The sequence below is a fragment of the Balaenoptera acutorostrata genome, chromosome 4, assembly GCF_949987535.1.
Source record: "Balaenoptera acutorostrata chromosome 4, mBalAcu1.1, whole genome shotgun sequence".
Taxonomy (NCBI): Eukaryota; Metazoa; Chordata; class Mammalia; order Artiodactyla; family Balaenopteridae; genus Balaenoptera; species Balaenoptera acutorostrata.
The window spans coordinates 83,975,282-83,997,481 of record NC_080067.1 but is presented as its reverse complement, the minus strand read 5'-3'; the positions used below and the strand labels follow the sequence as shown (position 1 = coordinate 83,997,481).

The 22,200-nt window shown below is 37.8% G+C and overlaps 2 protein-coding genes across 17 annotated transcripts in view; one reads left to right on the top strand and one right to left on the bottom strand.

Annotated features, from left to right (window-relative positions):
* STXBP5L (syntaxin binding protein 5L) overlaps positions 1–7,931 on the top strand; it is a 384,033-nt gene extending 376,102 nt beyond the window's left edge. For 7 of the 10 annotated variants that reach the window (XM_057545862.1, XM_057545860.1, XM_057545863.1 and 4 more), the window contains one exon: positions 138–7,931. In XM_057545862.1, the coding sequence (XP_057401845.1) occupies positions 138–179 (42 nt within the window). In that variant the 3' untranslated portion in view covers positions 180–7,931. The remainder of the gene's footprint in view (positions 1–137) is intronic. The other 3 variants (XM_057545866.1, XM_057545865.1, XM_057545864.1) reach the window with 1 other exon arrangement.
* Positions 7,932–14,491: 6,560 nt separating this feature from the next.
* The window catches only part of POLQ (DNA polymerase theta), a 120,254-nt gene continuing 112,545 nt past the window's right edge, over positions 14,492–22,200 (bottom strand). For all 7 annotated transcript variants that reach the window (XM_007181854.2, XM_057545837.1, XM_057545838.1 and 4 more), the window contains 3 exons: positions 19,565–19,718; positions 17,306–17,421; positions 14,492–16,853 (listed from right to left, as the gene is read on the bottom strand). In XM_007181854.2, coding sequence (XP_007181916.2) covers positions 16,740–16,853; positions 17,306–17,421; positions 19,565–19,718 — 384 coding nt within the window. In that variant the 3' untranslated portion in view covers positions 14,492–16,739. The remainder of the gene's footprint in view (positions 16,854–17,305; positions 17,422–19,564; positions 19,719–22,200) is intronic.

The window sequence follows — 22,200 nt, the reverse complement described above, 5'->3', positions numbered from 1 at the left end:
CACTTTATTTCAAAAAATAAAAGAAGTCTTATAAGTTTTGAGATTTTGATATGCATGATTAGCTCAATATGAGCTTGCTTTGATTAGCACTTTTACATAATTTTTAACATCTTATGGTGACTATTTTTTCTTTGCAGTTAATGCTGAAATATAAGGATAAGAAATGGTACCAATTCTAAACTTCTAAAGAAGCTATGACTGCTTTGAGAAACCATTATTCAGGGAAACCAAATTTATTCCCAGCATCACTATTCAACTGCTAGAAGTTTCTTCCACAAAATGTTCCATTACAGTCCATCTGAAGTTATCATAAGGGAGACTTATCAGAGACACTGTACAACCCAAAGGCTGGAACCCTGGTTAAAACCCCAAGATATGGCTGAATTTGCCTCTTCCCACGTGGAATGGAGCTATCATCTTGGTATGTCGTTTGCTAAGGATTTACATTTAGGAACTACGGGGAGTCCTGATTTGAAAAAATCCTGTACAAACAGAAAGCATTAATGCACTTAATGAAAAAAATTTTTGCATGATAAATTAACATCTTAAGAGGAAAAGAAAAAAAAAAGCATGTTGTGACAGAAGAAAAAAAGATTTATGGTAAACTATTTTTATAAATTGGACCACACCTGACAATTTTTAAAAATCTGTGTTAGAAGATATCAGTGCATTTCAAGTACATTTGAATACCCAACTGAAAAAACAAACAAAACCAGAGTTTTCTTTTCATCTATAACTTTCATTATACTAGGACATTATTGAATTCTTATGGCAAGAGTCTGATTAACGTTCTTCTCTCTCCATAATATTTTACATTATTCGCAGTTCTTGGTCACAATCAAATATTGCCAGTACAGTAAATTATTCCTAACACAATTATATCCATTTCTATCACCTTCAGAACAAGTTGCTATTTTTAGTCACAAACCGTGCAGGGTTGGGTCACCTCGAAGCATTCTTTCAGCCTGGCTTGTACTCTGCAGGGGAGTTGACAATAGGTTTGGGGAAACTAGACTTACAGGAACAATGCAGTTAGCTTTGAGAACTGATTTCACACACTCTGGTTTCAGTTTCTAAAGTGATATATTTTTAATGCTCCATTTGTATCCTTGTCTGCCAATTACACAGTATATTACTGTTCAATCCCAGTGAGGTCTTCAATTCAAAGGTGCTCTTGCACCCTGACACTCACAGACAAAACTGGTCATTCTCTTTAGTCTGATTCAGTAAAACCTCAGTTAATGTTTTAGGAAAGGGATTCTGACATTTCTGATTAGCAAGGGCTTTCATTAGAAATTACTTTTTGGTTCAATACTTACTACTGAAAATTGTTATGAAGTGGTGGTGTTTTTGCTATAGTGGCTTTAGTCACCATTATGGACAACAGAAATTTTGTCACTCAACAGGCTAAATAACGTTAAGCCACAGGATTATGTCAACAGATACCAAATACCTATTCCTTATTAAAAGCTCTTTTAAAAATGGAATAAAGAATATCCTTAACATGATAAAAGATGATCTATTATAACTCAACAGAGAGCTAGTAGAGGCAAACAAAATAAAGATGTCTGCTACCATCATTTAATATGATTCTGGAAGTCAAAAGTCTTAGGAAATGAACATATGCAGATTCTGGGACCCATCCTATAATATGTATGTTGTTCTTTCAAAAAGAATCTTTTTTAAGAAAATTAATGGGTTTGGCTCTTTGAATTTTAATTAATCAAGGTCTTATCAGACTCACATTGTGTTTCTTAAGAATTCACCATTTTCCTGAAGTCCAGGCTATTTGAGTAGTCAAAAATAGTATTTCTGCTTGTTTTTTGTTTTTAAATTTTTAGTGAATTTGTTTAAAGTGGCACTTCCTTCAAATGTTCTCAGTAATTTTGAGAAGAACAAATTAATCTTTGAGAAGAGTAATCTTTGAAAAGAGATGGAGGAAAGAGTCAGAAAATGTATACCAGGATAGCATTTCTCAGAGTCCTTGAATTCTCCTGATTTCTCAAAAAAGCCTTTCTATGAATCTCTCCAGACTCCTGTGAACAGCCTTAGGGTAACAGAACCTGACTTGGAAATACAAACATGATACATAAAATTATATAGTAAAAATACTGAAGAAACTTGAGACCAGGATTTGGAAAACACTGGTAGCCAAATTGCAGTACACTATTTGTACCATCAGTTTCAAGGACCCAGTTTTCTGATTTTCTGAACAAATACTTTATAATTTCTATAGTTAAAAAAAACTAAAAGAGTAAAATATTGGTTTATTTTAGAAACAATGAAATAAAGTCCAAAGTGGCATTAAATTCAATGACTATCTCTAAAGCCCCAACAGGATGTGACTTAACTTGTTCTACATCAGGGTTTCTCAACAATGGCACCATTAACAGGAAATTCTTTGTTATGTGGCACTGTCCTTTGCACTGCAGATGTTTAGCAGCACCCCTGGCCTCTCTCCACTAGATGCCAGTAGCGACCCCCACTCCCACCCGCCCCAAAATGACAATCAAAAATATCTCCAGCCATTGACAAAATTACCCCCAGTTGAGAGCCACTGTTCTACATCATTTGGAGACAGATTAAATGTGAATATGTAATATGTCTTGTATAAAATTAAACATCGTTAGTACACAGTAACAAATTATTATACCCAAAATTACATGTGTGATTCGTATGCAATAAAATACTATTTTGGGGAAAGCTTACATGAATCACTGAAAGATAACAATTACAGAATATTTTAAAGCATACAGAAAAAATACCAGAAAGGACAAAATAGCATTTCACAGAAGTGCTTAAAACTGGCTTTAATGAATAGATCAAAAGTTTATAATTGGCACGTCAATCGGAAGTAAGGTGCTTCTGAAATGCTTGAAAAGAATAGGTTCTTTTTGTCTTTCAATATTGTTTTTATAAACCCTTTCTTAATGTAAGGGTAACTTCATCCCACAAACTCCTGATTAGTGGAATACAAATTAATGAGGTTTTACTGTATCAAAATTATTTTTCTAATTCAAAGAGACAGCAATAACAAGAATCTAATATGGACGTGATTTTTCTCTTTGAACATTTCTGTTCTGTGGCACTGACCTTAGCATGCACACACACACACACACACACACACACACACACACCCACCCACCATCTTACCATCATCATCATCTTTGGAAAAGGAGTACTGTTGATCCATGTAATACTTTACATCCCTCTTCTCTACTATTTAAATGTCTTGCCTCTATCTTGGAACATAAGAAAAATACTCCTAGTAACTTGAACAATGATAGAGAAAATGACTCTGAGCCTTAGTTGTCATCAAAATTACATTTTGTCTGCTTAAGGTGACATCAGAAGATAAGGCTTGCAAACCACAGTCTCTCTACAAGTTGACCATATCTCATTATGACTCCCTGAAGAGATAAGCCCTTCTTAGTGTCCCAGGAGAAAATGGGCCTTTAGCATTATAATTCATCATGAGGCTAGAGGTATTTTTTTTTCCTGGTTCTAATAATGCGAGCAATAATCCCTACTAAGAAATCATCCATTAACCTTGGAGTTCGGAGGGATGGATGATTGATTTATCATTTATTTTAATCCCCTGCAAGAGCAGTACTACCAGCTCTGCTCTCTACACTTCACTGAGACCTGGACTTAGTGCCCGTCATCATCACAGTCATTATCTGACTAACTTTGGAAGGATGGTGACAGAACTGAGTGAGATGTTTTCTGATAATTCAGTCATAAAGATAATTTTTCAAATCTTTCATATAGCATTTGAATGATTCTCCAGTTAATAAATCAGAATCCAAGTCTCTAGTACTCAAAGATCTTAAGGGATTGTAAAGGAAAAAGTTTACTGTTGGAGTCCTTTTTTAAAATGTGAACCATGTGTCTGTTATCTGCATTAAGGGATCACCATGGCTTTGAGGAAGGAAGAGGAAAATCAAGGTTATGCCCAAGGTTGGTTGAAGAAGATTAAGATTAGCTCTTTGAGATACTTGGTTTTAAAATGTTTGGCAGAAGGGGAAAATGAAGCAGATTTAGAAGAGTAAGCTAAAAGCCCTCTCATTGGTTTAGGGTCATTGGGACAACCCAGGAGTATCTGTGTGATTACAGCCTGTCTCCATGGGAAGGCATTGTAACTTGACCACTTTTGTTCTGAGAGGGCAATGCCAAAAGGAGTCAGACGTTTCTGTGAGGCCTGCTCTTTGCATCAGGAGAAACGTGGTAGCCTTCACAGCTTCTTCACCTATGTCCTCTGTAGCCCCAACCCCACTTGTGACCAGTTACTGTTTCACAGACACACTGCTCCAGGGGCCAGAAATACTTGCCAGTAAGTCATGTATTTGGATTGCACCATTCCAGGGAGCATGGCTGTAGAATTTTATTGTATATATGTGCAGACAACATAGCCCTGAAAGGACAAAATTCAAAATAGGAAAGGTCTGACTTAGGAAAGAAGAGGAAATGCAGTTTGGTACAAGTGGGCTGCGGTAAAGAGGGACATGGGAGCCAGAGTGAAGCATAAGAAGCTTTGATGAGGAACCGAGGCACAGTTGGTCTATTTATACATTTATGTAGGGAAGTGATTCTCAACTTTGGCTGTGCATAAGCATCACCTAAGGCGCTTCTAATATTCCCAGTTACACCAAAATCTTTCAGAGTGGGAACCAAACATCAGTATTTTTGAAAGCCTCCAAGATAGTTCCGATGTCCAGCCAAGGTTGATAACTACTACTAAGGAAGACACATTTGTCTGCCCTGACCGGTGTCTAAGCCCCACTTCTGAGGGGTCAAGGAAAGCAAGATATTGGAGATATTGGCCAGATTGATATTTATTCTGTGTCGCAACCCAAAACAAATGTTCTGTATAAATTTCTGACCAGGCAGTGCCCCATTAATTCTTAATATCTCTGTCTTTGTGATTTTCTCCTATATGACTGGCCACTAATTATTCCAAGTCAAACATCTAGGTTTCAATTGCCTTATACATGTGACATCACCAGACACCAAAGATATCATAAGAAATTCAATACCATGCAACGCGAAGTGGAAAACTAATTCTCAATAGTTGGATAGTAGAAATTCTCAAAACAATCATTTACCAAATCAGGTCCAAATTTATTAGTCATTCTTCATTTGGAGGAGACATGGGTACCAGGTACCTGTTCTGCCATAGCTATATTTTATTGGACTTGATCTTAGCAAGAAGGGAGAGCAACTCTCCCTTTTTGATTGTTGTCTTTGCTCTCAGGGCAAAGGAGTTCGGATTTATTTTCTTAGTTACTGGACATGTGTTTAAAGGGAGAAGAATGCCTGCAGCTGACTATGTGGCCTCCAGTGCCCTGAAAGAGTGATTTCACCTTCAAAAAAGGGAGAGTCCGCCTATCCAAGGCAATATTAGTCAATGAGAAAACAGGAGAGTTCTCTCCTCTCACACTGCTCCCCTCTGGTATTGGCCCATCCTTCTCAACTGCAAAGCCAGAAAATAAACTAGGTGGTAGTTATGGACAAGTGTGCACAGGATCAAAATCTCTAATAACCTATAATTTTTAGTACTTAATTATGTGATGTTTTATTCTAGGAAATAAGAAACAGATGACATCATTGATGTATCTTTCTTTCATCTTCAGAATTTTTGCATCTTTTCAGAAAATGACAAATTACTATTTTTCTGTTGCACTCAGCAATTGTGACTATACTTAAAATTCTTGTAGTCTGTAGAGATATCAATAAAATTGTATATGTTTGTACATAGATGCTCTCTTATGTTATATCATACACCACTAATGATTGTTGCCAAGATTAAATATGGACAGAGGTAAGACCCTCATTTGCAACAGTGTGAACTATGGTTTTGCAAACTAAAATTGTTTTAAACAGGGGAGGTGGGTGGGGGAGCGATGTACAGCATATGTATTTGAACTAAAATAGAGAAAGGGAAAAAAAAAACTAAACACAAATTCCCCAAACTGAAAGATTTTACTAGTTTATTAATCTAAAATGGTAGAAATAAATAAGATGTACTTACAAATTCAACATTCATACCTACTTCCTCACTTTTTTAAAGTTCAGACTTTAATCCCATGCAGGCAAAAAAATAAGCTATTATGGGCTTACACCACCACCTACTGGTTATTACGAACATATATTAACCAGCACCTGCAAAAGTCCCCCAGAAAGCCTGCACTCTTCTGCTCCTCTGGCTTTCGGCTGCATGGTTAATTCCTCTTCACGCACTTTCTTTATATTTACCTCCACTGTGGCCTTGGCCAACTACTCTTACTCTTCCAAATGCTGTCTAAGTATTTCAGAAAAAATTTCCCACCACCACCATTTCCCTCCTAGTTTCGGTTCGATATAAAAATGGGAAAAAAACCGAACCAACCCTAGGCTAAAGAATGTTTTCTGATTTAAAGTAAAACTATTAAGATAGACTCTTTAAAAATCCAAATACCCAGTCTCCCCTTCGGAATTTTCTCAAAAGGATCCATTTACTTCCTCACCCTCTTTGAATTACAATCACTCAGGCTTCACGTATCTGTAATTCAGTGTTTAAAATACTGATTTGACTTTTTTCCTTCCTTCTCTCCCTCCCTCTTTTCTTTTTCCATTCATTCAGTCCAAAAGTCAACCAACCTGAGCAAGTTCTGACCACAGCCCCATGTAGGGACTGCACTGGAGCAGGGTGAGAGGGACAGCCCCTAGGAGGACAGAGCTGGAGCGAAGGGCTGGGTCAGCCCTCAGGTGGTCAGTAGTGGTGCCTGTGTGAGGGAGGCGGTGGAACAGGGCAGAAGCCAGCCCAGCAGGTCAGGAGATTAGGGACTGAGCAATTGGGTGAATACACTGAGGAGGCAGGAGGCAGGTTTCTCACCGACGGAGAAGAACAAGTAAAAGGGAAAGTGAGAATAACCTCTGTAGCACTGGACTAGAATTTGAACTGTCAGTATGAGTTTTCTATATACACATACACACACATATATATGATGTAACAAAGTGTGTGTGTGTGTTGTACACATGAATATCCTAATTCCGAACACCAAGAGGACTAGGAGCAACACCCGAGGAAAAAGGAGCATACCTAGTGCCTAGATTTTTATTTCTAAACACTATTCTCTGCTAAAAGGAACTGGGGCTCCTTGAAGAAATAGCTGATTTCAAGGGTGAAGCATGTTTTTGTGCCAGAAAATATCCAAAGAATCATGGGGATGTGTCAAAAGGACACAGAAGTCAGCTTGCAAAGGAATATACAGGCCAAATCAGGGATAATTTGGATCAAAAAGTAATGATAGGAATTGAATAAAATAGGAACTCATGAGTCCACATTGACGTTAACTGATTAATTAGGAAAAGAGAAAGCTCTTCTTTACTGCAGAATGTCAACCAACAAATGTGGATGGAATTTTCAAATTTCTCTTTGGCAACCACTGTAGTGATAATATGGGCAACAAATACCAGTGGATTCCAAAACTAGTGGGTTAAAGTGGGATAGAGGAATAGGATATTTACATAGTCTCAAAGTATCTTCATAAAAAGTACTTATTAATCACCATATACACACACACACACACACACATATATATGTAAATAATTTTACACTGGAGAAACCCGGCAGACACTATTTTAATCAGGTGATCGATGTTACCATCACCAGTAGGGGAACAATCATGTGCCATCTGACAGCATGTAATGAAAAGAACACAGCATCACCTCTGTGATAATTCTGCCAAAAATGAACAATATGGAAATATTGGATAAAACCAAACTGAGAGACATTCTATAAAATGACTACCTTGTATTCCAACTTTCCAAGGTCATGAAAGTAGAGGAAAGATGGATGTTCCAGATTTAAGGAGACGTGACAAGTGGGTGCAACACATGATCTGGAATTGGACCCGTTTGCTATATAAGACATAATTGGCCCAAATCACAAAACTTAAGTGTGGTTTCCCACTTAAGTGGGAATGTTTGTGCTATTCTTGAAACTTTTATTTAGGTTTGAAATTATTTCAAAATAAAATTATAAAAATAAAAAGTACTTTCAATTTTGTTGATTTACTTGCATTTCAAAAACATTGTCTTCTACCTTTCACAGCAAATGAACAGCTGTTTTATGGATTAAAGAGTAGTCTTCTGAGCTGGTCTGGGAATCCAAACATTATTTAAAATTTTTCTTTCAAAAATGTGTTTTAATTACACATATAATACATGAATACATATTTGTAGTGACACCAAATAATAAATTTAGACAAGATAAAAGTGCAATTTCCCTTGGTCACCTCCTTATCTGTACTAGTTATTGGTTTGTTTCCTTCCAAACATTTTTCCATGCTGCAACTTGCTTATTCAAATACTTACTGTGTCTTAGGTACCTTTCCAGGTCAGTACTTCAAACACCATTCATTCTTTTTAACTTACTTATATTATTGCATGGTGTCAATAAAGCATAATTTGTTACTATTACTCTACTAGTAAACATTTAGATATTTCCCAATCCCTCGATATTACAAACAAGACTGCAGTGAATGAACATTGTTGCACATGCATTTAGCATATCTGCAAGTGTTTCTCCAGGGAAGATACTGTGGAATTCAGTCACAGGGTGTGCTGGTTTAAACCTCTTAAATAGATGTTGCCAATTAAACTATTCTTCACCAGTGTATGAGAACTACTGTTGCCCTACATCTTTGCCCATTCTCAATATTAATTTTTTCTCAATCTGAAAGGTGAAAATGGCATCTTGTTTTTATTTTTCCTGATTAGTGAAATTGAACACCTTTTTATGTTTACGTTCTTACCCCCTCTTTTGTGACTTGTCTGTTTGTAATTTTTTATTATGTTCTCTTAATAGTTCTGTTGTGGTAATCCTACAGAAGTAGACTAGACATCCTACCCAAAATTTGGTTTGGATATTAAGACTAACGACACATACACACACCCTAGGAGGACACAAAAAAGATTTACTATTGACATAAAGAGGCTTTCTGGGGAGAGGAGAGTAGCACTCAAAGTGGTCTAAAATGGCTTGAGAGCACAGGTAAAGAGACTGGCTCAGGGTTTTTATTGTGATTGGGGGTGGGACCAGCATTTGCAGAGAGAGGCTGCACTGGAAAGAGGGGAGCACTCAGGCTTTCTTCTCAGTTCACCCAGACATGGGGCTGAAGGGGAAAAGAGAGGGTGAGGCTTGAAACTTGTCAGCAAACATCAAGAGATGGAGTCAGACTCTTTAACACAGGTTATCTATTATTGATTTTTAGTATAACTCTGGAAATTAGTGTAGTTATTTTTTATAACTGCTTTTTCCTTATTTTTGAGTCTTCCTAAAGATGATTGGTTTCTGGGTTTAGAGGAAGGCTTATATGACCTCGGTGTAAAGGAAGAAGGGTCCTGGTCCTTGTGCTTCACTCTGAGTCCTCTGTGATTCCCTCTATAACAGTGGCGGGTCTGTTCGAGACACTTGAGCACCTTTCACTGATTTGTGCTAAAGTACACTTAGTGAATGTGTGCCTTGCTCTCTCGTTTGGGGCAGGGCCCTGTGGTCTCACTTGCTAACTCAGTCTCATCTAGGCTATGGATCCCTCTGGGGTTATCTATGCCCCTCTCCTGGATTAGGCTGTTCAGTATCTTGATGTCATCACTTTTTCATATTGAGGATTTTTTTCTTTTAATGTAGTCAAATTTTATAATCTTTTAGCTTTATGATTTTTGAACTTTGTTTTAAAGGCCTTTACATCTATAAAATAATAAACTCTCATATCTTCTTTACTTTCACAGTTTTATTTTTTATATTTAAGCCTTTAATCCATCTGGAGTCTTCATATTTTGACAAATGGAAAACATATCATTACATCCCTATTTTTAAATGACTTATCCTTTCACCTCTAATTTGAAGTGACATTTAAATCATTTCCCATATACACCTAAGTCTGTTTTCTAAATTTTTAGTCTGCCCAAGTAATCTATTTGTCTATTTCTAGGTCCTTATCAAATAATTAAATTACTACAATCTTTATAATATGTCCTAATATTGATCTTTTTTGGTTTAGTTTAATAGGTATTGAGTTTTTTTCTCTAGGTGAATTTTAGTATATTATCTATCTCAAAAAAAAAAATTCCTGTTGAGACTTTGATTGGAATTACAGTAAATTTGGAGGTTAATAAATAACAAAGATTTTTGCTGGAATCGCTTCCTCTAGGATATCTTCATCCTCTTTGTCACAACCATTTCCCTCATTTATGTTGATAATTTTGCCTTCTGGGTTTTTCAAGTTGCATATCTAGAGTATCTAGAATGGCATCAGTGTCAATACTTCGACAATCAACTATTTCTTATATAACTCTACATCCAATTTGAATTTCACTTTATACTGCTGTCATTTTTCATTTCTCTGGTGCACCTGCATCTTAATTAGCCAATTTTCTCTCCTGGTTAACCATTTTTATAAAATGTCACATGGATTTAACACTGGGAGACCAGGAGTCAACACTGCTACATGCTTTATTGTCTGTATGTAAAGTGAATGACAGATGTACAGTGACCAGTCATGGACAGACTTGGAAAGAAATGATGCAGTTGGTAACTCACCATGTGTATTAGTTTCCTATTACTGCTATAAGAAATGACTACAAACTTACTGGCTTAAAACAACACAAATTTAGGGGTGACATCACCAAGATGGTGACATAGGTCATTCCCAACTTCACTCCTCCTCACAAGAACAACTAACAACTATTCATGGACAAGACACCACTGAGAAAATCCTAGAATGCGGGGTGAGACAGAAGCATCCCCTGCACCACAGAGACTGAGACAGACCACGTTAGAAGGATGAGAGGAGCTGCTACATGCTGACCACACTGCCTCTCCCCCAGGCCAGCACAGCATGGGTCTCCCCTGAATTTACAGTTCTTCCAGTGGGAAAAGAGACCCCAGTGGACATCCAGCTCTTCCAGTGTTTTGGGTCCCTTCTTGGGAGTCCCAAGGGGTCTTGCCTTATGAGGATAACAAGGGAATCTGCAGGGCTTGACCTCTGAGAATCAGATTGTGATGAAGAAGGGGTGTGAGGCCTGCAACAACCAGCACTCAGATCTTGCAGACCCGGGTCCTACTTAAAACGCCCAGGTAGTAGTCCCAACTAGTGGCTTTGCTCATCAGCATAGCCAAGACTGCAGCCAAGACTGCAGCCAAGAGCTGCAGTCTGACCAGGGAACTCAGCAAGGTGCAGGTCTGCCTGACTTGGGACCTCAAACAAATACCCCTACCCACCCTGGAGCCTGGTCTGCCTCCCCTCACCCTCCACCCTCCCCATCCAGGCAAGGGAGCAGAATCATAGTTCCACTCACTGTTCAGTGTAGCTCCCAGTCCTGCCCAACCAGAAAGCATCTGGGTGCAATAATTACTTTGATGGATTAAAGTATCCAATCAAAACATGAATGGATTAAAAAAAAAAAAAGCACGACATGACCCTCACTTTAGCCTTAAAGACACACATAGACTAACAGTAAAGGGATGGAAAAAGATACGTCAAGCAAATGATAAACACTCCGCCCCCCCCAAAAAAAGCAGGGGTTATCTAGACTTATATCAGACAAAATAGACTTTAACGTAAAAATGACAAAAAAATGATTATTATATAATGATAAAGAGGTCAGTTCATCAAGAGGATATAACAATTGTAAATATTTATGCGTCCAGTATTGGAGCACCTATATATGTTAGCAGAAACTAACAGAACTGAATGGAGAAATAAACAGTAATACAAATATAGTTGGGGACATTAATACCCCACTCTCAACAATGGATTCTCATCCAAAAAGAGAATCATTAAAGAAAGAGCGAATTTGAACAATACTATTGATCAAATGGCTCTAACAGCCATATACAGGACTTTCTATCCAACAACAGCAAAATATACACACTTCTCAAGCACAAATGGAACATTTTCTAGGATAGACCATAGGTTGGGCCACAAAACAAGTCTTAGCAAATTCAACAAGACTGAAATTATACCAAATACCTTCTATGACCACAATGGTATAGAAACTAGAAATCAGCAACAGGAGAAAAACTGGAAAACTCACAATTACAAGGAAATTAAACAATACTTTCCTGAACAACCAATGGATCAAAGAAGAAATTAAAGGGGAAATAAAAGAGAAGCTTGAGAAAAATGAAAAAGGAAACATAATTTATCAAGATGTATGAGATGCAGTAAAAGCAGTTCTAAGAGAGAAGTTCACAGCAAAAAATGCCTACGTTAAGAAACAAGACAAACTCACAAATATTGTGTATTTTACAAATTAAAGGTTTGTGGCAACCCTGTGTCAAGCAAGTCTATCGACACCATTTATCCAATAGCATTTACTCATTTTGTGTCTCTGTGTCACATTTTGGTAATTCTCCCAATATTTCCAACTTTTTCGTTATGATTATATTTGTTATGGTGATCTGTGATCAATGATCTTTGATATTACCATTGCAAAATGATTACAGTTCGCTGAAGGCTCAGATGATGGTCAGCATTTTTTAGCAATAAAGTATTTTTTAATTAATGAAAAAAAGCCCAAGATCCCAAATAATCAACCTAACTCTACAGCTCAAGAAACTAGAAAAGGAAGCGCAAACTAAGCCCAAATTTAGCAGAAGAAAGTAAATAATAAAGATTAGAGCAGAAATAAATGAAATAGAAAACAGGAACAATAGAAAAGATTAACAAAACTAAGAATTGGTTCCTTAAAAAGATAAACAAAACTGACAAATCTTCAGTTACACTAACCAAGGAAAAAAGAGGACCCAAATCAACAAAATTATAAATGAAAGAGGAGACATTACAAAGGATACCACAGAAACACAAAGGATCATAAGAGGCTACTATGAACAACTATATTCCAACAAACTGGGCAATCTAAAGAAATGGAAAAACTACTAGAAACATAAAACCAACCAAGACTGAATCATGAAAATTAGAAAATTTGGACAGAGAAATTACTAGTAAGGATACTGATTCAGTAATAAAAAAGACCTCCCAACAAACAAAAGCCCAGAACCAGATGACTTCACTGGTGAATTTTACCAAACATTTAGGGAAAAATTAATGCCAATCCCTCTCAAAGTCTTTGAAAAAAATCAAAGAGAAGGGAACACTTCCAAACTCATTTTATGAGGTCAGCATTACCCTGATACCAAAGCCAGAAAAGGACACTACAAGAGAAGAAAATTACAAGCCAATATCACTGATATACCCAGATGCAAATATCCTCAACAAAATACTAGCAGACTGAATTCAATAGCACATTAAAGGGATTATACTCCATTATCAACTGAAATTTATACCTGGGATGCAAGGATGTTTCAACATATGCAAATCAATAAGTGTGATACACCAAGTTAACAGAATGAAGGATAAAAATCATACAATCATCTCAATAGATGCAGAAAAAGCATTTGACAATATTCAACATCTATTCATAATAAAAACTCTTAATAAATTAGGTATAGAAGGAATGTACCTCAACAGAATAAAGGCCACATATGACAAGCCCAAAGCTAACATCATGCTCAATAGTGAAAGGTTAAAAGCTTTTCCTCTAAGATTTGGAATAAGACAAGTGTGCCAACTCTCAACCACTCCTGTTAAAAACAGTACTGGAGGGGCTTCCCTGGTGGCGCAGTGGTTGAGAATCTGCCTGCCAATGCAGGGGACACGGGTTCGAGCCCTGGTCTGGGAAGATCCCACATGCTGCGGAGCGACTAGGCCTGTGAGCCACAATTACTGAGCCTGCGCGTCTGGAGCCAGTGCTCCGCAACAAGAGAGGCCGCGATAGTGAGAGGCCCGTGCACCGCGATGAAGAGTGGCCCCCGCTTGCTGCAACTAGAGAAAGCCCTCACACAGAAACGAAGACCCAACACAGTCAAAAATAAATTAATTAATTAAAAAAACAAACAAACAAAAAACCAGTACTGGAAGGGGGCTTCCCTGGTGGCACAGTGGTTAAGAATCCACCTGCCAATGCAGGGGACATGGGTCAAAGCCCTGGTCCAGGAAGATCCCATATGCCACGGAGCAACTAAGCCCATGCCCCACAACTACTGAGCCTGCATGCCACAACCAGTGAAGCCCACACACCTAGAGCCTGTGCTCCGTAATAAGAGAAGCCACCGCAATGAGAAGCCCACGCAGCACAATGAAGAGTAGCCCCTGCTCACCGCAACTAGAGAAAGCCCGTGCACAGCAACAAAGACGCAACAGCCAAAAATAAATAGATAAATAAATAAATAAATTTATTAAAAAAAATAGTACTGGAAGTCCTATACTAGAAATCAGCCAAGAAAAAGAAATAAACAGCTTCTAAATTGGAAAGGAAGAAGCAAAATTGTCTCTATTTGCAGATCACATGATTTTATATATAGAAAATAGGGATGTAATGCACAGCACAAAGACTATAGTTAACACTACTGGACAGTATATTTGAAAGTCGCTGAGAGTAGATCCTAAAAGTTCTCATCACAAGGAAAAAAAACGTTTTTGTATCTAATGAGATGATGGATGCTAACTAAACTTACAGTAGAAATCATTTCACAATATGTCATTATGTTGTACACAAACTTATACAGTGCTGTATGTCAATTATATCTCAATAAAACTGAAAAACAAACAAAAACACAAATTATTATCTTACAGTTCTGAAGGTCAGAAGTCCAGTATGATCTTATTGGGCTAAAATCAAGGTGCTGCCAGGGCTGTGTCCCTTCTGGAGGCTGTACATTCCATTGCCTTTTCCAGTTTTTAGAGGCTGTCTGCATTCCTTGGCTCATGGCTCCTTCCTCCATCTTTAAAGTCAGCAGTGCAGCATCTTCAAACCTCAGTCTCACTCTTTCCATCGTCACATATCCTCCTCCGACTCTGACCATCTGCCTGCCTCTCATAAGGACCCTTGTGTTCATATTGGAACCACCCAGATAATCTCCCCATTTCATGATCTCTAACTTAATCACATCAGCAATGTTCCTTTTGCCATGTGACGAAAATGTTTACAGGTTTTGGGGATTAGGATGTGAACATTTGGGGAGGGGAGGTGCATTATTCTGCCTACAACAAAGGGCATCTGTTACTAACAGTGATTTGTAGACTGAAGAGCTACCATTGAAGTTTGAACTTTATGTGATTATTAAGTTAATATACCATGTTGACTGAAATTTGAATTGTGTTGTATGGACACTAGTGTTATTTAAGTAAACCATGGTAACTGGAATTTTTTCATAACTGAATCATGCAAAGCAAGGAGTGCCTGTTTTAAGCCCAGCTGATAGGTCAAAAAGGATGAGAAAATGCATGTAACCACACATGCAGAGCCATGGCTGAAGAAGATAAGGTGGAAGTGATCTATATGTCTGTGCTCATATTTGGAGAACACTCATGTAAATAGGTTGAGGTTTCTCTTGTGCTGGATTCTCAAGGCCGCCAGAATACTAACAGCACTGCAACTTTTCTGAGAAACGTTGTACAGGTGAATATGGAAAAAATTCGAGAAATAATGATATAACTTCCCTCTTACCTCTGTCGTCTTCTGCCACTTCCCCCAAGCACCAAAATATCTGAGGATCTTGTGCACTAATATCCAACTACTAATAGTGTATTACACTTTGTTTATAAAGCAACTGTCTTTTAAAATTCTGATGAATAAACATAAAAGAGCTCTTTGATCACTGATTAAGAATATAATAAACACTTCCTATGTGTACACTGTTGAGCAAACTATAGAATAAGTAAATGGATACACAGGCTTCTGATACTTAGACCAAACACAATTTTAAAAACTGAACTGCTGGTATAAAGTTTCTCATAAATTAATTTTATTAAAACAGCAAAAAAAAGTCAGTTATTCACCTCTGACTGGGATTATAAAGTACAATCTTTTAGCATGAGTATTCTCACCATGCCACAGAGAAAGAGGCACTGAGGGACTGGTGAGGGGGTGTTTTCCTTCTCTGGCAGTGCTATATTAAACTGCAGTATAAACATCTGATCTTAAGATCAGAATACCTCTTGAAGAGGTGTAGCTTGTTTTATAATACCTAAGTATTGGAAATATATTCATTGCATGAATTGGGAGAGGGAAAGGAAGAAGAAATGGCAATTCATGAAAATCCATTCCTAGACTACATCCATACCAAGTCTTACCACTTTATAGAATTCTTAAAATTACTAGCCAGTGCTATTTAAAAATACCACTTCAGAAGTCTTACACCGATACTGGATGAAAATCACACACAACACCTAACCCTGATGGTTTATGTGAAACCAAATCCTTATCTGCCTCTGGCTCCTTCAGGGGTCTGTATCACCAGTGTCTGAATCCTGGTTGGGATGAAAATGACCCTGAGACAGCAGTTTCATTTTCTTCATGCTCAACCAGACAGATGAAGATCCAAAGTGCTAAGTACGTATTTCAAGCATGTGTTCTGAAACTGTTTAGAGCCACAGTAAACTATAAAAGGCAATTTCATAGATACTCTTTGAGAGCGAATTAAACTTGATATTAAACATTAAACTTGATATTTTGCCTCAAAAAGTTTTTTCATACTACAGAAAATAAACTCATATATGTTTTGAAACTCTCACTATAAAATTACTATCATAAGTTCATCAAAACTTGAGGGTTTCTGTTTTCATGAAGTAGGTGAAAGGGTAATCTCTATTCTTTCCATGTGATTGTACCTACACCAGGCTTCCCTACAATCACACATCAAAGTCCTTCAGCTCTCCCCAGCTGGCACCTATTTTCACTTTCACTTTCAGTTTCACAGAGAGTTTTATGGCACTTTCCATTTCATTCTTGACAATCTGAGCTACCTACAAAGGAAAAAAAAAAAAGAGGTTAACAAACTCTGCCCAATCAAAGAATGTCTGCCAGCCCACCCACTGAGGCGATAAACCAGACTGGAGCTCTTTACCTCATGGTGCTTAAAACTCTAAATTGGAAAAGGGCCAGGCATCCCACACTAGTCTGCACTGACAAGCAGAAGCTCTGCCAGGTTCACTAGAATGCTCAGAGCTTCGAAATCCTCAGGGCAAGACTCCAAATTCTCATCTAACTTCTCGCAGACAAAAATATCCCTGCATCAGGGATTTCTTTTAAAATGAGTTTAAAGCTGAGCACTCTTAGCTCTTTCTCTACCCTTAAGGATTCTACTTTTCTATAGCCATCCTGGGGCTAGGGAAGGGTTCCAGAAATCTCATGCATCTTAGCCTTACCTACAGTGTCTCAGCTTTCTATAGAATGGACATGAACACTGCAAAAATACCTGAACAACATCCTCTTCTGCCACTTCATATAAGAGTTCATCATGGAGTTGAAGGATGAAGAAGCCTCCTCTGATGGGACAGAACATCCCTTGCAGTTTTCTCTTTGGTAACAATCCTACCCCATGAAAAAAGTAGCAAAACTGATCAGCATGTCACTGTGCTATGGGAGTATTTTTTTTTTTTAAGAGAGATTTTGGGAAATTATAATTAAGAGATTAAAACACACAAAATTTGGAGCTATCAAGAAAATAACTAATTGCTGGCTGCCACCTAGGCCACCTATCAGGTAAACTCAAATCTCCACCTACCTCCTCCCAGAAATGAGGAGTCTAACAAAGACATCAGTAAATGGAGTTGATTGACACTCCTTGATGTCTTTTTCTGGCCAGAAGTGTCACCATGGTAGAACTGGTGATTCCCCAGTTGGACCACACACTCTAGACAAGTAATTCTAAACCTAGGGTCCAAATGTAGACTTCAGAGGATATACAGATTCCTTGAAGATATATGTAAGGGTCTATGTCTGTACATTTTTCTGTGGAGATGATGTATACCTTTTCAGAAGATTCTCAAAAAAACTCATGAATCCAAAAATGGTTAAAAAAAAAAATCACTGTATTATAGTTAGTCACTATTTCCTAACTAGTGGGCCTAGTGGTACAGATTATGCCCCTCTGATCACTAAAATAAGGTTCAACATTAATACTTTTAGAGTAACTGCCTTCCATTGTTTGCCCGTTTCTCAGAGCAGTCCTTCCTTTTCGCCATTCAAATTTCCTATACTTATTCTTCAGGACAGCACAAATACCGTCTCCCTCAATATCTGGTGCTTCCCTCAGAGAGAGTTCTTTAGCTGTCACTACCTGCAGCCCAAGTTTTCTCAGAGGTGGCTCTCACAGGGTAAGAGAACAAAGGCAGATGAGGCATGGCAACTTGCTTCCATACCAGGGCTGCAAAGGCTGTGCATCTGTTTGCCAGTTTGGCTAAAATCTGATCTGACCCATTGGGCCCCACTTATCTTGCATCATTGGCTGTCTGGATGCTCTAGTTTTTCTGCTTTCTGATCATTATACCTTTGTCCTCTTGATTTCCCTTGGGTACTTGGCTTCTGACCCAGAATGCCATGATCCTCCTGTTCCCTGTGTGGTCTGCTTCCTCAGGCTGAGCTCCCTTTGATCCCACTGACCTACTACTGCCTTTAACTCAACATGACACAATCAAGTCATCCTCAGTGACATACCCACATTGTCTTCCACTCACTCTAAAGAGTGATACCACCTATATCTTCATTTTGACACTGCATCATTCTGCTGTGAAGAGTCAGGTAAATATTTCACAGTCAGGTATCATATCTTCCTTTCCTTAGCAGATTTAAAATTCAAGCATAAGTTGACAACTTTTACTTCTAAATCCTCCAAAGCACACAGTACAATGTTATTCCCCAAATAAGTTTGACCATACATCCTCTTTCTACAAATGTAAGAGTGTGAATGTGTGCATGTGTTCATGGAAAGTCATGAACAGGAAAATCAACATCTTCTTAAGGTGTGGTCTGAGGACTGAAGAGGATCCCAGAGATTCTTTCAAAGCATCTGCAAAGTCAAATTATTTTCCCAATAAAAGCATCTGCAAAGTCAAATTATTTTCCCAATAACACCCAAAGGTTATTTTCCTTTTTCAGTCTCCTTCTTTCATAAGCGTACAGCAAGGTGACCAATTATCTTGGTTTTAGCAATGAAAGTCCCACATCCTGGGAAACCATCGGTCTCCCACAGACTGGGACATTCATCATCCTCTACAGAGGATTTTCCAGAGATTACAGAACAGGTAATATTGTAACAAACTGAATGCAGAAAAATATATGAGATTCCAACTGTTATCTCTTAAGCCAGACATTAAAGAGATTTTCAGAAAAAGTGAAACCACTCATCATGAATTTTTTTGTTGTTCTGAAAAAAATGTAGTTATTTTCATGAAAATATGTTACTTATGTCAACACATGGTGGGTTTATTATTATTATCTGTAAATGTTAATAAATGTTTTTAAATTCCCAGTTTTAATTTCTAATATGGTAAATATTAGTAGATATAACACACATAAACAAAAGCTCTTTGGGATCCTTTCTAAGAGTGTAAAGACATCATGAGACCAAAATGTTTGAGAACTGCTGAGAAATAAATATAAATCATTTCCCCTTTTCTTTTCTGATGTAATTAATCTCACCATGTTATAGCAAGGGCCTCATTTATGAACAAACCTGTTCTGTCATTTTGGAGCATACTCTCCCGATGACCATGGGATTTGAAGGTTGAGTAGAAGGTTTCTAATTGCTTCTGAATATTAACTGTGGCTATTTTGACAATATCAGCCGCCGAACCTTGGACTCTTGTGTTGATAGCCTGACGCTCAGCCTATGAAAAACAGCAATAACAGATGCTCCATCAGACATGCCAGCATGGTTTCAGACCTGCCCTTAGCGTCCACAGATTAGTGCTCACATGTGCAACCAGACTGGAAATCTGGAACTGAGATGTGACCCAGGGCATCCACTATAAGCTGTATCTTAAGAATAACAACCAGAATGATCCAGGGCTCTAGATTCTGGGCTATCATTCACATGAGGATAGACTAAACAGAAGAAGGTCAGATTGCTTCAGTTTAGAAATCTTCGACAGTTAGTTAGGAACCAAAAACTACATTACACTTGAAATGTACCTAGAAGCTCCATATTCTTTTAAAAAATATATTATCAGTGTTCTAAACTTCACTTTAAAGGATCTATTCCTCAAAATACAATTCCTCTTAATCCTAAATAGATAGAATACCATTCTTTGTGATGTGGGTTGGACTGTTTCAAGCACATCCCCCATATCAGTGGCCTCTCAGTCCTGTGTAGAGTTTGGCCACAGCAAGTCTGCAGCCTTCTGGTATGAATCAGAGCTTTTTATGGGCTATTGGGCCTAATCGTTAGCTGCTGGTGAAAATGCAGATCCTAGATCCCCAGGTATTAGATTAGAACTTCCCTGAAACTATTGCTGCCATGAGCTTCTTGGCAGGCAACCACAGCTGCTAAAAGTGAACATCCTGGGGCAGTAGGAATAGGGGTCTAGGTTAATATCCAAGGTGTAATCTATCCATGAATATCACTCCTGTTGTTCCAAAAGGGCTCAGAAAATGGGAAGGGTCTACTCACTGGAGGGATCTATGTAACCTGAGAGGTATTCTCTAGTTCCCTGTCACCTGGGCCATATCCAACTTCTAGTATATTAAATACTGGTTAAAGAGATAGACTTTTTACCTATTGTTTTGTCAAATGCTGATGAATCCGTTCTAAACTCACTCAGTTGTCACTGTTTAAAGAGTGACTGAATTTCAAAGTTCTGACTGCTCCCCTTCTTGAAACTATATGCCTCTGTGCAGTGGATTATGTTATTGTTGCTATTACTTGCTGCCTTTCTCTGTGAAGTCCCATGGCCCCCACCCATTGCCATGTGATTCAAAGTGGTTTTCACTCTAAAAGAATGGCCTTGACTTGTTTTGGCCAATAAAATGTGAGCAGAACTGACATACAGCACATGCAAGGAGTTTTAAAAGCTATCTAACACTGTCACAAAAAAGGGCTTATCCCAGGTAGGTACTTTTCTTTATTCTGAATTTTAGAATGAAGAAAATACAGAGCAGAGGCAGAGTCAACCCAGAGCCAAACTATAACATGAATTAAAAATAAATATTCTTATTATAAGTCACTGAAATATGGGAGTTGTTTTTACTGTGACACAAGCAAATATAACTAAAATATATAATTCATTCTTATGATACTGTACTTCCCTGATTCTATTCCAAAATAAGAAAACTTGGCAGTCTCAGCTTTGTGTCCCACAATCTCAGTCCCTTCTCATCACTAGAGTGTTTTCATATACATAAAAATATATAGGTTTCTGGTAATAGGAGATTATTCCATTAGGACTAACCCTTCCACTTATAACCAGAAAAGGTGGTCAGAAAATGCCTCTTTGAATGAATCAGACAGGAAAAGGGAAGTGAAGAATTATAGAACCTAGAGAACTGGGAGAGAAAGGAAACCAAGGAGGTGATCCTGGCATTGGAGGCCATCCTTTCTCCCAGGAAAATCAACAGATTCCAGAAGAGGCAGCTGAGAGGCTAAGAAGCTGAGCAGAACTTGACGGCCTTGAAATATTTGGGTTCACAGCCCAACAAGTAGGAGGCCTGGTAAGGAGGTGAGATAATACAACTATTTTTATAGAAAACTAAGAAAAACAAAAGGCAATAGGAACAGACTACAGGGATTCAAGTATGAGCCATATTTGACTACAGACTATTATCAAACCTATTAGACTATAAAATGATCATGTTATCAAGAAAATAAAAGACAAAATTGAATATTTCGGCAGAGAACAAAATACCATAAGAACCAAATAGAAACTCTATAACCAAAAAAATTAAAACAACAGAACTTAAAGCATTTAAACAGTGCTTTCCCTATAGTTTGGTGTGTGTGTGCAGTGGGGAGATAGTATTGACTTGGAGAGAAGATAAAAAGGCCTTCTGGGGTGCTGGAAAAGTTCTATATCATTTAGAACCTAAAAGCTCAATAGTTGCTCAACAGCAAATTGAAGAGCAAATCAGCCAACTGAAAGATAAGTTAGAAGAAAATATCCAGAATTAAGCGTGATGAAATATAAACATGGAACAGAGGATACGAAAAGTGAGGAATTAAAGAGAAAAGTTTTAAAAGTTTATAATAGAAGTTCCAGAAAGAGAGGAGAGATTTCGATGAAGCAATGACTGAAGAAGAAATGACTAAGAATTTTCCAAAATCAACAAAAGATCTCAAGGTGCAGATTCAAGAAGTCCTAACACCCTCAAAAACAG